The sequence below is a fragment of the Xiphophorus maculatus genome, chromosome 4 (assembly GCF_002775205.1).
Source record: "Xiphophorus maculatus strain JP 163 A chromosome 4, X_maculatus-5.0-male, whole genome shotgun sequence".
Lineage (NCBI taxonomy): Eukaryota > Metazoa > Chordata > Actinopteri > Cyprinodontiformes > Poeciliidae > Xiphophorus > Xiphophorus maculatus.
In genome coordinates, this window is record NC_036446.1 from 16,750,198 (window position 1) to 16,765,533 (window position 15,336).

General features: G+C 37.0%; 1 protein-coding gene across 1 annotated transcript in view; it reads left to right on the plus strand.

Moving 5' to 3' along the window:
• phlpp2 (PH domain and leucine rich repeat protein phosphatase 2) overlaps window positions 1–15,336 on the plus strand; it is a 41,135-nt gene that overhangs the window by 19,484 nt on the left and 6,315 nt on the right. Inside the window, exons 6-18 of the mRNA XM_023332141.1 lie at window positions 2,817–2,971; window positions 4,683–4,829; window positions 6,196–6,426; window positions 7,918–8,120; window positions 8,270–8,330; window positions 10,006–10,101; window positions 10,910–11,065; window positions 12,705–12,905; window positions 13,053–13,215; window positions 13,316–13,446; window positions 13,753–13,866; window positions 14,794–14,988; window positions 15,061–15,286. Coding sequence (XP_023187909.1) covers window positions 2,817–2,971; window positions 4,683–4,829; window positions 6,196–6,426; window positions 7,918–8,120; window positions 8,270–8,330; window positions 10,006–10,101; window positions 10,910–11,065; window positions 12,705–12,905; window positions 13,053–13,215; window positions 13,316–13,446; window positions 13,753–13,866; window positions 14,794–14,988; window positions 15,061–15,286 — 2,079 coding nt within the window. The remainder of the gene's footprint in view (window positions 1–2,816; window positions 2,972–4,682; window positions 4,830–6,195; window positions 6,427–7,917; window positions 8,121–8,269; window positions 8,331–10,005; window positions 10,102–10,909; window positions 11,066–12,704; window positions 12,906–13,052; window positions 13,216–13,315; window positions 13,447–13,752; window positions 13,867–14,793; window positions 14,989–15,060; window positions 15,287–15,336) is intronic.

The window sequence follows — 15,336 nt, forward strand, 5'->3', positions numbered from 1 at the left end:
CTGAATGATGCGAGAATCTGAGCTGAGCCAGAGCCAGGAAGCAGTTTGCAAAAGAAGGAGATCAGGGATAGGAAGTCATAAAAAATACGCAATTAGATACAGATTCATGGTAAATCCACAACTTCTCTCTGACTCCTGTGGTATGGAGTATTTGCTTTGAAAAGGCCTTTTAGTGCACTGTAGTTAGGCAGACATGTAGACCAAAGGGTTTTTGTAGCTACAGATCATGACTGATGAAGCTTTGTGGACAGTTTTTATGCAACACTGCATAAATCGTCTAAACTATTAAGTCAGTGTATATGTGCATGAGAGAGAGAGAGAAAATCAGTGTGTGCATTTGTATCTTCACAATGATCTCCCAGGAGGATCACTGAGAATGCAAGGATGAGTAAAAAGCAGGTAACAAAGTATTGAAAATGTAGAATTTGACATATAGGTTTAATTTCCAGCTGGCTTGTTACTTTTTCACTCTTCCTTAAGCCGTATACAGCTCTGAAAAAAATTAAGAAACACCTTAAAATGATCAGTTTCTCTGATTTTACTCTCTGTAGGTAAATGTTTGAGTAAAATGAACATTGTTCTTTTATTCTATGAACTACTAACAACATGTCTCTGAAATCCCAAGCAACAATTTAGTATTTATTTGCAGAAAATGAGAAATGGTCAAAATAACAAAAAGATGCAGTACTTTCAGACCTCAAATAAGACAAAGAAAACAAGTTTATATTCACTCATTAACAACAATACTAATGTTTTAACTCAGGAAGAGTTCAGACGTCAAAATTTGGTGGGATAAGCAGGAAGTTTTCAGTGAGGCTTAGCGCAGTGGACTCTTAATTTTTTTCCAGAGCTGTATGTATAAGATACTCCAAGAAATACATTTGTTTTTTGTTGTGTTTTTTAATACATATATTATAATATTTTTTTATTCTGGGCATCATGTATCAGGTTCCTTTTCATCAACTATTTTAAATTAATTTTGAGTTCATGGTTTTAAATCTGTAAACTAAAGTTATACGTAACTTCTTATTGTTTTTCCTTCTACAAGGAAATTATATAAGTACTGTATTTATTTACTTTTTAATTTCCAACCTGGCTTTACAATGGCAATGTAGCTTAGCCTTTGCAAAGACAGCCTTCTCATTCACAGGCATTACAGAAAGTAACAAACTACTGGAAAGTCTTAAATTTTCCTCCGACCTGAAGGACTTTTCTTGTAATGTCAGGAAATGGCTGATTGAAAATCAACAGTGTCTGCATTGACTGCATGAATTTGTACAGTGATTGTATATTGGGTATATGGAGACTTTCAACGTGTGGTTTATGATATTAGACTATTTTATTAAAGATGGAAACTAGATTAAGATAAACCTGGTTCAAAGCATATTTTATTAATATCTTGTGCATATTGTCCCTGTTTTAAAAAAAGTAACAAAAAACTAAGAAAAATGCTAGAAAATAAAAGAAACAAAACAAGATCAGAGACGATGCCTTTCAGAAAACCAGGGGTGTTAAAACAGGGGAGGTGATGTAAGTGACAGGGACCAGGGGAATCTGATGTGGGGAGTCTGAACTGAGGCGCTGAGTGGAAATGATTTGTGGAAATGAATAAGCAAAGAAAGTACAACAAACAACTGAGCAGGATGAAGACGCTAAAATGATCACCAAAATCTACTACACAAAATAAACCCACTACGGCGCAGAACCCTAAAACCAAAGAGAAATAATAATCAAAGTCTTTAGCGCCATGACAGTCAATATTTCACACAAGGCAAAATATCACGAGTCACTTATCTTTCACCCTTTAGATTGTGATTTATCATGCCTTGATGTAAAAATGACATTCACGAGGTAGCACTAGCTGTGTAACAGATTATTCAGTGACTAACATTTATCATGTTGTCTTTGCTCCAGATTAAGGACGTCCTTCTCTTAGCCTGGGAAACAGATCATGCGTGAGAGCTTTAGTTTTATTTGTGTAGACCGAATGTATTTGCTTCTCTCTTGTTCAAACAAAACTCGGACCAATCACACATATGATGATTATCCTGCTTTAATTCTCTTTTATTTCCCTAACTCAGGGTTTCTGCAACAAGAGCAACATGTGGCTCTTTGATCTCTTTATAAAGACTCCTAAAAGAATTTGCTTATTTACAATGGAAACAGGATTTTTATGTAAAGATCCTAAAAAGTCTAAGGGTCTGAAGGGGTCTTGAATTTGACATTTTAATTAAATTTAGTTTATTTTTGAAGTGAGAAATATTCTGTTGCTTTATATCATCATTGCAATGTTTTCAAATAATGTTTTTTTTTTATTTCAAAAGTAAAAAATAAGCAGTCATACTTACTGTATCCACAAAACTTGATGAGCTTTCCAACCATCAAGGGTTTTTGTGGCTCTAGAAAAATATTATTTGAGTCTAGATTTAGTTTCTGCAAAAAGACTTTATGTTACAATTGAACATATGAAAAGTGAACTACAAAATAAAGTTGGTTTGACTGATTTGCATCCACTTAAGAGAGCCAATAGGAATCAAAAAGGCCCAAAGAAGTTTTAGACTAATTATCACTTTAGCAAGTAACAAAAATATCAAGTATTTTTCTGCAATTTTATAGATTCTTCAGATGCTATGTGGAGAAGAATAAAGTGTAAAGAACCCTGTAATTTGACCTTTGTCTAATACAGTAGCAGAGCATTAGTATATGTTGCTGGAACATGACAAGACACGTCAGACATTAGCTTAAGTATTTCACTTATTCCCAGCTCTCTTGTTGCGTGTGTGTGGGGGTGTGTGTGTGCGTGTGTGTGTGAGCAGGTGGTTTCTCAGACGGTGAGTGTGGTGGACCTGTCCTGCTATAGCCTGGAGACGGTGCCTGAATATCTGTTTTACTGTCAAGATCTCACCCACCTCAACCTGCGGCACAACTTCATGAGGCTGCAGGGACCTGGAAGCCTGCTTAACCTCCCCAGGTACCTGGAGATTCACACATTTTCTCAAGATTAGACATTAACATCTGTCAGCTGGGGAATCCAGCGTAGTTGCTGCAATGAATGAAAAAGAAAGAAAATAAGTTACTTGTCATAGCTAGGCTAGATAGGTTGATTGGTTGAAGAATGTACTGTATCTAAGCTCTCTACTTTTACTTTTTAAGTTTAAGTTTGAAAAATTAACAGTGAGATTCTCATCGACCTTTAAAATCTGATATGGCTGCCTTGCATATAACTTAGCAATAGCCAAGCAAAAAGCGGTTTATTTGCCTGTTGGATGATTATTTTCTCATGGTCTGTATTGTACAATCTCATTTAGTAAGATGTTGCTACAAAATACAGAGAAATACATTCTTATCAGCTTGTGCTGCTGACGGGAGCCTGGTTGCTACAATTTGCAAATGGTTGTCACACTTGGAACCTGAAAATGGTTAAATTGGAGTTTGAAGCCATTCCCACATCTATATTCCCACTTTAGAAGTAAATAGAGATCACATGTTCCAGGTTCCAGGTAGTCCTCTCCTTTAGTTTATTTGGGAATTTCTTTAACACTTTTCTGCTGCACTGATGAAGCAAACATCATCACAAACAACTGACCTTTTTGGCTTTTGCTGCTCGGTTGCTTTACGTCACAGTTAAGAAATTTTATTGACCTTGAAAATGATTGTTTCAACAACTGAAGGCAGCCCAAAGATCGCTGACTTCCACCACAATTTGGAAACCCAGTTTTAACACACCATTAACCAGCGATTATTATAATCATCATAAAAAAACAGTTTACTTGGTTAAAATTATAGAAACAGCTTTAATTTGTTCCATCACAAAAATAATCTTTAATTTTACTGTGTGTAAAATGACAAGTTGTTTCACTACGTCATTTATTTCTTACACATTCAGCTCATATAGCATTACTATTTTTATATTTCTTATCATTTGTATGTGAACCAATATAGAGCGTAAAACTACCTCTGGTCTACAACAGAAATGTGAAAATATTTTTATCTGCGTGCCGTCCATTACCAAGGACAGGAATTTAGCTGCTGTTCATTTCCGCTCTTCAGTGATGTCTCATTAGAGCTGCTGTAGTTAATGACTATTATCCATTTTAGATCCTCGTATGCCTGCAGCATCACTCAACAGCCCTTTGTTTGTAGATATTGCCATTGATAAGAATTCGATGAGATACTTGCTGAGAACAACACTTGAACATTTAGATTTTACTGTAAAAAAATTCCTTTCCCATTAAACATGCAAACGTCTGACCTTAAAGCGCTCTTGATGCTTACATGATCAGTTCTTTAGCTGGTTCTAAAGTAACATAAAACTACTGTCAAGTGTACAGAGCCTCTGTTTATTGTTCATCACAACAAGATTTTACAGTATCTGAGCTGAGTTATTTTTGATTAATTTCCTGTTATAACAACTTTTTAAAAGCTTTTTAGACAATCTTAGTCGCATAGTTTAGTGCTAAAGCTCAGATAGAGGCACAGATCTCTCACAAAGCATCAGTGGAGACTCATAAAGTAAATCATAAGTCTCACTGTCAAGCTTTTGGACCACATTTGTTATTTGTTCTTTCTGCCAGTAAATATGTATGATATTTTTGCAAAAGAGCTCATAGTACAGATAGAAAATGAATCAATAACAAAGATGTTCTAAAGGCTAAACAAGCATTTTTCCCCTTTCTCTTTAGGTTTTCCCAGCTGAAGAGTCTGAACATATCTCACAACCGTCTGGGTGTGTTCCCTGAGTGTGTTGGTGAGATCCTCTCTCTGACCGAGCTGAACCTCTCCTGCAACAATCTGCACACCGTCCCTGTTCAGATTGGCAACCTGCAGAGGTCAGAGACACATCTGCAGCACATATGACATAGACAGAGATTATATACAAAACATAGCATATGATTTGCATGGTTAGTTGTAGCACAAAAATACTGTACAGCAAATAGGATAAGCTATTTTATCCGGTTTTAATAGCAACAGGCTGCACAGCCTGAGAGAAAACACAAATGTTTTTTATAAAAAAAGATTCAATCATAAGCAACTTTTCCAGTGCAGGAGACAGAAACCAGAGTATTTTTCTGGAGCTACTCTTTAGCCCCCACCACTCCACCTTCAGGGAACAGTTCAAAATCAAACATTTTCTGGGGTAGAAATTTTACCCCAGAAACTGTCCTGATAAAGAAGAAGGCATTTTTGTTGTACCTTGTAACAAAGGTGGAGTTTTGTAAAAATAAAGTTCTTTCTTGTTGGTTTCGTATTCTAAATAATTTGAAATGGTTATGATTATGAGATATTTTTTTTGCGCTTTACCTGTGGCATGCATTGATGCTCCTACCCAGGCACTTCTCTAGATTTATATATATATATATATATATATATATATATATATATATATATATATATATATATATATATATATATATATATATATATATATATATATATATATATATAGTGTATGAGAAGAATATTTCACAGTTACCAGGTAGTCACATTGAATAGTGTACTTCTGTTCAATTACAATAATTAAAAAGTCACCTAACCTCAAAGGAAATATTGATTAAACTAATAAAATGTAGTGAGGAAACTCATCAAATATTTTTTTTGGAATTTAACCAGTAATGATTTACAGGGTTTATGCTCTGGCATCCAAATTACAATCACAACTCTGTATTTTCCTGCATTAGCATATGTTAAATATTAAAGTTACACAAAAGCTGATTTCTATGAGTGCCTTTGCTAATGTGGGACAAGCTTTCATTTTTCAAAATCTGTAAATGTTATAAATTTCTTCTGGCTTTGGAATGATTTAAATCTTGTTTCAAAGTGTAATCGCTGTTCCGTAATCAAGAGTTATGGCTCTTGAACACTGATTTGTTATCAACGCTCTCTCTCTTCTGCTCCACTCCACTGCTTTTAAACCGATTTAACATAAAACTGTGTTCCGGTAAAATTAGTCTAAAGTTTGTTATTATGGGTTATATACTTTTGGAACTGCTTGTAAAGTATAACCACCCTGACAGGAGGATATTTTTATAATAGTTCTTATTGCCAAAAATGTACATAAATAAACTAAGCTGAATTGAATGACACATTTGGTTAAATTATGGACTACTATATCTGCTCAGCATTGGAAGTTGCTCAGTAACCATTTACCCCAAAGGCTAATAAACAAACAATCCTTCCCCCCCCCCCCTTCCTTAGCCTGCAGACTCTATGTTTGGATGGGAACCACCTAAGCTCACTACCTGAAGAGCTTGGTGATCTGTCTCAGCTCAACAGCTTGGGTCTCTCCTTCAACAACTTCTCTCACGTCCCGACGGTCCTGGAGAAACTGTGTGCAGTGGACAAGCTGGCCATGGCCGGGAACAGAGTGGAGAGCTTGGAGCTGTCCACTCTGGCTCGAATGATTCACCTGAGGAACATCGATCTGCGGTAGGTTGTTTTCTGTAGCTCTCTACCTTCCTCTTTTCTCTGTCAACAGAGGGAATCTCTGTGTTTTCTTCAGATAGTTGTAGTTTTTGCTTCTTTTTAACTTCCTTTTCAAATTGTGGATAGAAAAAGGAACATTCTGTCACAAACTCCAGTCTGAATTTCAGCTGCTGCAGTGTTCCTCACAACTCCTCCAAGCCTCTTTTTTAACTAATATTTATTTATAGATGCCAGATGTGCTGTGAACAAATGCCTTTTACTGCATTGCCCTATTTCACGCCTACATTCACACCTGGGAGCTGCCAACCACAGTCATGTTTTTTTTTTCTTTTTCATTGCTGCTATTCAGCATCCTGCTGTTCTGCACATAAACAGTAGGACACTAAGCACTTTGCTCACCAGGACCTCTGAGGCAGGTAATAAAGGATATGAAAGCTGTTCTCAATGAATATCCTGCAGCTCTGGGGATTAAACCAGCAACCTGTACTCAAGCGCCAGCCCCTAACCTTGGGACTTGAGGTGTGGCTCGACCCCAGCAGGCTGCATTTATAAGGACAAAGGTGCATCTGTGATGGATTAGTTGGCTTGCAGCTCTTATAAAAGAGAAGTTATTGTTTATGAGTATGACTTATGTGATCTACCTGGAGCAGGGGTGTCAAACTCCTTTTCATTTTGGGCCGTAACAAAAATCTGAATGTTCTTAAAGGGCCAGTTGTGCCAGAATGTATTGATAAAACCCACTAAACTGTTAAAATATCAAAGAAATAGCTCTTTGTGTCAGTATTCAACAAGCATTTCTTAAAATTAAATAATATTGAACATCTTTTCACACTGGTCAGTCCATCAAGGATTTTTTTTTTTTGCCATCAAATTCACACATTTTGTGGCACTAATTTAGAAATTTCTGTAAGGAATTTTTATGATATTTTCACTAATGTATGATGCTAAATGTATCTTTTTATTACTTGCCATATCGATCACGGACTATAGGTTAACATCAACTAAGGATGAGGCAGAAGTCACTTAAATGTTTTTGGCCAATTTTAAGGAAAATTTGCAGTAAAAATCTGAAGAAAAAAAAAAGTGAGGATCTGTTGATTTTGTATGAATTTTGCAGATTTGTGAAAAACTGGAGGGACTAGTTGATGTAATTTGGAGTCTAAAAGGCCACATTAAAAGCTACGGTGGGCCAGATTTGGCCCCCGAGCCTTGAGTTTGACACATGTGACCTAGAGCCTTGATCACAGTGCATCACCTGGCAGTCATGTACCCTGAAACTCTCCTACCTGTTTATCTAGACTGATAAAGTCACAACATTGTGACCACCAAAATAGCTTTGCAGAAGTTACAGTGTTGTGGTTCATTTGCTGCTGTTATTCAGCTCCTTTTTGCAAAGTTGTTGTGTTATTTTACAAATAATTGTCTAATGTGTTCCTGCAGACATGTTTAGGCTTCCTATTGCTTTCATCATCCAGTTTGCTCTATTGTTTGCAGGTTGAATGGACTCAGGTGTGTTAAATGTGAGACTCCAGATCCAGTGAGCCACGTAACCCAGCTGGACTTGCGCGATAATTGCTTGGACTCGCTCGACCTGAGCTCCGTCTGCAACCTGGAGACTCTGCACTGCCAGCGGAACCAGCTGGGGACACTCACACTCAGCGGTTTCTCACTGCGCATGCTTCATGCCGGCAGCAACCGTGAGTGAAACGGAGCGTCAACTTGCTGCTATTATTACTCCCCTGTGTGACTTTTTGCTGTGATGATGCATTCAATTTACCAACCCACAAGAGACAGAAACGATGCAGATGTTTCACTGATGATGATCGGTGCCTTTGTCTTCCTGCAGGCCTCACAACAGTCAACATCTATCCTGTCCCGAACCACCTCACACACATGGACCTTTCACAGTGAGTTCTGCACAGGAATAAGAGGTGGATGGGGAGTCACAGAGATTTTCTTATATTCCATAAAAATAAATTATTTTCTTGTGCTTTTAGTTAATGTAGAATGCCACAGCATGTGTGGGTAAAATTATGTTGATGACAATATTCACTGAATATTTTGAATTTATAGTTTCACGCCAAAAAATCTGACTTTTGAAATATTACTCAGGCTTCTTTACAGATGCACTAGTATTTGCTTTTAGTACTTTTTAAAAATTGACTAATTAAGTTTCACATGCTTTTTCTACGTTCATAGACGTTAATAATGTCTTATTTGTTTGTGTTTTGAAATCTGGATTTACTAGAACAAGACCAGACATAAAAATAACTGATCCCGACACAATGTTTCATCATGATTGGATGTTAGCAGTTCATAGGGTTTGTCTTTAACAGCCTTTAATATGAAACTATGTAACTGTTGCTCATTTTCTAAATTTCACAATAATTTATTCTGCTAAATACATGTAGCCCATTGGCATGAACAGCATATTATACTTACAGTACATAGCAACATTACAAGCATTATAAATGGTTATGCCTCTTTGGAATAACCACTGTGTATGTTTTTTTTCAAGCAGGTTAATATTTTCAACATTTTTGCACAGCTCAAAACTGATACATAAAGCAAATATCATAAATATGCACCCCAAATTATCCATATTCTTATGCTTGATTATAAGATATTGTTTCTCTGACTAGAAAAACATTTGAAGGGTGTCTTGTAAACTTTTATTTATGGAAAACATTTCTGTTCCAGTTATTATAGAGCCCTACATGCTTATGTCTATAAGCATGTAGGGCTAAATGTGCAAAGTAAATGGGATTCACAAAGAAACAAGTATTAAAAATAAAAGTGACATGTATGAAAGCCCATTTTTGCCTCTTGAAAGAAAAAGAGAAGCAAGACCTCATTCTTATGAGACATAAAATTATATATTTTATTTACTGAGTGTGTGGAAGGATTAAATGTGTAAAGGTCACAATGTTCACTTAGTGTATCATCATTCTGACTTTCTTTACCTTCATTTCTTGTGCCAGTGTAATGTACAGTACTCCTTGTGTGTTTTCAACATGCACTGTAAATATCTGGTTTCTACAAATAAACTTAACTTGCCATAACACAAAACCACCAACTTTACAGCTCATAATTATGAAAAGTGAAAATTAGAACTTTGAAACTCATTATTATGACATACCCCGCTTCATTTGTTTTCTTTTAAGTGATAGAAATGAGCTTCCAATTTATTTCCAACTTAAGTATGAAAGTAAGACAACTAAAACAAAAACTATTTAATCTGTTGCTTCACTTTCAGCTTTGACTTTAATTTTATTCATTGAGCTAAAAATTATTTATTGTTATTACATTGCTTTGCAAGATGTTGAATTGCTTATATATGTTTTTTCCACCTTATAAATTCAGGGGGGAATTGAGATGACATGTTTTTCTGCTGTTAAAAAATTATTGCAGTATCAGAAACACAGAAATGCTGAATAATTGCCAGATAGTTGAGGTTAAAGTTGTATTGGCAAAAGGGACAGATAATCAGATAATCCCAAAACAATACAGGTGGAATAAATCAAAACATCAGCTTTGCTCAGTCTGAGTGTTTGTCTTTCTGTTTCATGTGTGTTGAGACAGGAACCTGTTGGAATACATTCCAGCCTGGGTGTGTGACTGTCGAAAAATTGAGATGCTGGACCTTCAGCACAACCTGTTGTTTGAACTTCCTTCCAGGTTTGAACTTTTTTTTTCTTCAACTCAGGAATAATTAACTTTTACTGCTCAAATCATTTCACAATTTTACTCATTTAGTTTTTGTATGTCATTCGACACACAACTGGAATTCATATGTATGTCAGGTGTGACATTGCATATATTCCTGTTTTTTTCCCCTTGTATATTTAACTTGGATAAATATAGTGTGTTAATGTGTAACACAGTATCTTGCAAAGTATTCATGCCCTGAGACTTTGTTCACATTTACTTCATGTTACATTCACAGACATCTGCATATGTGAAAGACCAGCATAAAATAGTGCATAATAGTAAAGTGAATGAACAGGGATTCGTTAGTTTTTTTCATCATATGAAATTCTCAAACATGTGGCATTTTATCTTATTTTAATCTGATAACTCTTTGCAAAATAAAACCCAGTGCCACGAATGCCTTCAATAGTCACCTAATTAATAAAGTACACCTCTGTGTTGTTGAACATCAGTATAAATGCAGATGTTGTGTGAAAGCCTCAAATTTTTGTCAGGGAACATTAGAGAAGAAACAGCATCATGAAGACACAGCAGACAGGTCATAAATTAAGATGTGACAAAGCGTTAGAAATTTTGCAGGGCACTGTATTTGCTTCAAAATTCTTTATGGAGCATCACAATTGCAATTGTTGACCTTTCTATCTTAGAAAAAGCAGAATCCTGACTGACATGCCTCGCTGTAAATTCTGTGACGATGCTCAGAGGAGAATAAACATTTGGTGTCTGCAGCTGGATATGTATTTGTGCTGATTTCTCTCTGTAATGTCTCCAACAGGTTGCTGAACAGCTTAAGTTTGAGGAAGCTGCTAACTGGGAACAATCGTTTGCAGAGAGTGCCTGACCTACTTGACCATATTCCTCTGGAAGCCCTTGACCTGCAGCATAACAAGCTGAGCGAACTTCCAGAGAGTCTCTTTTACAAGGCCTTAAAGTTAGTCTTCTGACCTTTTAAAGAGAATGTTTGCCCTATTTATATGATGGAATTATGATCCTTCATCCACAGGTTCCTCTGCTTTACAACTTCTTACTGGCAGTCTGAGCCCTGCGATGTTTCTGTGAACGGTTACTGTAACGCAGCACCATATAGATTTGTTGGAGCAAATGTGGTCAAGATCAATGCAGCATTCCCAACCATAACTGGAGCATCTTTTGCTTCCTTATTTCCGATGTTGTAAACCACTTAACACCCATTAGCTGTTGAGTTGCCCTGATGCACTTTGCTGTCTCTAACGCGGAGATGTTATGGCAGTGACTTCTGAAAAGAAATTGATCTCTTGACATGTCGAGAACTGCGAAACATGCAGTGAACTGCAGCTGCATTCAGGACTGATAGCAGCATAAAATGCAACAGAAAGTGAAAGGATTATCGCAGTTTGTTTTACCTGCTTTCCTTTGTGTAGTAAAAAGCCACACAGACTGCGAGATCCTAACAGGCTTTCAGTGTTTATGAGCTACTCCTCAGCAAAGACTGTTTAAAAACATGACAAGATTCACATTTTACTGCATCAAATTTTATTACTGCTCAGTGTGTGATAGACACCAGTAATGACTTAATTACGCCTGTTACGTAAGATCTACTGCAGTTCAAATTACTGCCACCCTTCGCTATGCAGCTTAATGAATATTCAAATCAGTCCTCCACTTGCTAGGATGTTTACCTCTGTGATTAACTATATCTTCTGCAGCACATTTAGGGAAATAAAAAGGAAATGATCAAACCTGGCAGCCGTTTACACATCTGTCACTGTCCGTTCTGGGACTAGTTTGGCGTTTCTTTCTAAACTGTTCTTTTATTTTGCTGGATTTTGTACTTAGTACAAGAAACCTTGGTCATAACTTTGATTAGTAGTTAAATAATTTAATATACTGTAACAAATAAAAATATTAAAGCATATACTACATAATATAAATCCAAAGATAAGTCCTAATTTATTCAGAACCATAGCAGATTTTGATAGTTAGTAGTTAGTTAGTTCCTGTTATGAAATTAGAAAAAGAAAAGCATAAATCAAAAGACAGTAAAACAACAAAAAAAGAATATAAATTATTCAAAACTCTATAAGGTTTTATGCAAAGTTTATTTTAAACATTGGTATGTCAAAAAATTATGAATACCTAATAGCAGATTTTTGCTATTATAGTATTCACATCTCCCAATTGCTGATCAGTTTTTATTGTATATTTCCACTTGGTAATCTTTGGCAATGAGCACTGAGTCTTTCAGGTTAGATGGCCTCCTGACCATCACCCTAATGTTTAGCTCCATCCACAGATTCTGTATCAGATTCGAGTTTTGACTCTTGCTGAGTCACTCCAAAATATTAATATCGCTTCCAGTCAGAAGAAAAATGGTGCGAAAACAAAAACGCTGTAAATTTTTGTGAGTCAATTAAATAAATACACACACATACCAAAGTATTAAATTGCTCTTTTCTTGTAGCATCTGAATAAATGATGTCATGTTTGCAGTGAAATATCAGTGGAAGGTGGAAGAAGTAGCAGACCAGACCCAGATTAGGTTAACTCCTAACTTTGTTCTGTTTTTCTTACTTTGTTTTTTGTCTTCCTAGCCTAAAATACTTAAACGTGTCAGCCAACTCCTTGGAAAGTATTCCCCCCAGCAGCCAATCAGAAGAGAGCCTCAGCACTCTCCAGGAGCTCTACCTGACCGGGAACAGTCTGAACGAGAACTGCGGCGCTCTGTTGGTCGGACACCAGAACCTGCGGATCCTTCACATCGCCTACAACCAGCTGCTCTCCTTCCCAGCCAGGTGTGTTTCCCATCTATCACAGCTAACTGAGCTCACAAACGGCTGTCATTTTTGTTACTAGTACTTAAAGTCTTAAGGAAATAAATTTACCATTAATTGTGATTAACCAATGGTTTATATTTGAATGTGTATTTCTCCTGTTTAAAGTAAGCTGAGTAAACTGGAACTGCTGGAGGAGCTAAATTTAAGTGGCAACAAGCTAAAGACGATCCCCTCCACGGTGTCCAGCTGTAAGCGGCTGCACACTCTCATAGCACACTCGAATCAAATAACCGTCTTCCCAGAAATCCTCAACCTGCCTGAGATCAAGGTCAGACCTGTTTCCTCTGTTGTTTTTACCATTTCAAATTTCATCTAGTTGTCCTCAGCGTGCTTCAGCTTATATGTGCTTTGAATGTTTTTACACGCAGCTTGTAGATCTAAGCTGCAATGAGCTGACTGAGATTCAACTACCTGACTCCCTGCCTGCCACACTGCAAGAGCTGGACTTGACGGGCAACAGCAGCCTGACGCTGGAACACAAAACCCTCAATCTGTTCAGGTGAGTCACAGCATCCAGAGCCGCCGGCAGCCTTTTCCCCATTTCAAAAGCCTGAAATTAAACATTTTGGATTCTGCAGCACTGAGGCGCAAAAACATAAAACCAAAATGAATAATGGTTCTGGAAAATGAAAAATGAGGAAGGGACATTTCTCAGAAAACACACATTTGAATAATAAAACAAAAAAGCAACACTAAGAAATAAAATGAAACACAGCAGCATTTTACCAAACAAGTTTTTTTATGCATTCATTACACACCTTGTTCTGCGGTGTTTCCTGTTATTTTCTCCTTTTTCCCCCTGCAGCCACATTACCACGCTGAAATTAGACCAGAAATCTGCCCCAACACCCGGAGACTCCCTGGGGTCCTCGACTCTCTGGAAGCACGGTTACTCTGAGATGAGAGGCCAAAGAAATAAGTGTGTTCTTCTTTTGCTTTTCCAAGATTTGTTTTATTTACAGAGAAGGATAGGTAATTACTTTTTGTAGACTTAATTTATCATAACAGAAAATAAATTAATTATACCACTAAATCTGCTTTAGGGAAGGACGCAAGTTCAGATGCAAATATTGTTGCTCCTCATTAAGTTTGTATATGCCAAGCTTTCTTATTTTTCCCTTGTGAAATACCAAAATATCAGTCGCTTCCTGATTTGGTGCATTGGATATAACATACGACACTGAACAAAATTTATAAAATAAGTTCTAATTTTCTTTTTATCAAGGAGTCACTTCTTTTTTTGTAATTTTTATCTTTATTGATTCTCAAGGAAGCAACTTTTACAAAACATATGGTCTCAATATCACAATGGCAACTTCAGTACTTGAGAAAAGGAAGACAAGTATAGAGCAGTGCATTATGATAAAAAAATTCTACAACTCCCCTGTTTTCTAATCCTTTAGGGTTGTTTTGCTCTATATTTCCCACACTTTCTGAATGCCTTTTGTATATTTTCTTTCTTTTTGTCCAGTTTAAGCCTTTTAGGATCCCAGTTTGCTTTGGACAGGCTAACAGATGAGGTTAGACTGGAGTCTCCAAGGATTATAATGTTTGCAGATGATATTGTGATCGGCAGTGAGAGTAGGATGCAGTTAGAGAAAAAAGCTAGAAAAGTGGAGGTACGATGGTGAAATCTAGTAGAAGCAAGAAAGAATACATGAATATAAATGAGAGGGGCTCAAGTGGAATGGTGACATTACAAGTAGTAGAAACTGTCCAAAGCAAAGGAGAGTGTGGGAAAGAGGTGAAGTAGTGTGTGTGCAAGGAGAGTTACTGCCAAATGTCTGAAAGTTACGGGGTCACTGTATCACTCTTTTGATAAGATGAATCTGGTTGTGTGGAACAGGTTGTGTGTTTCCGTGCTTGCCGTGGACCGTTTTGGAGACGGTGGCGAAGGTTGTTACGGAATCTTTGATGGCGACCGCAACGAGGAGGTGCCACGCCTCCTACAGTGCACCATGGGAGATGTGCTTTGTGAAGAACTCCAGCACTCCTGTGTTGACACAGTGTACATGTGCAACACATTTCTCACCTCACACAGGTAAGACAGTCTGTTTATTCTGTTTGCTGTTTATCAGAACACTTTATTTCTAGTTTCTTTCCTGTTGAACAGAAAACTTGGCATGGCCGGACAGAAACTCGGTGCGTCAGCCTTGTTGTGCTACATTCAGACGTCGGAGCCTGGGAGCTGCTTTAGCCTTACTGTGGCTAACGTTGGTACATGCCAGGCCATTTTGTGCCGTGATGGACGGCCTGTACAGCTCTCAAAGGTTTTCAGCTTGGAGAACTCCACAGAGGAGATGGAGAGGGTTAAAGTCAATAAAGCCATTATAACAGAGGTAATACTCACTCTAAAGGTGATAGATGTAGATTATATACGTAAAGATGT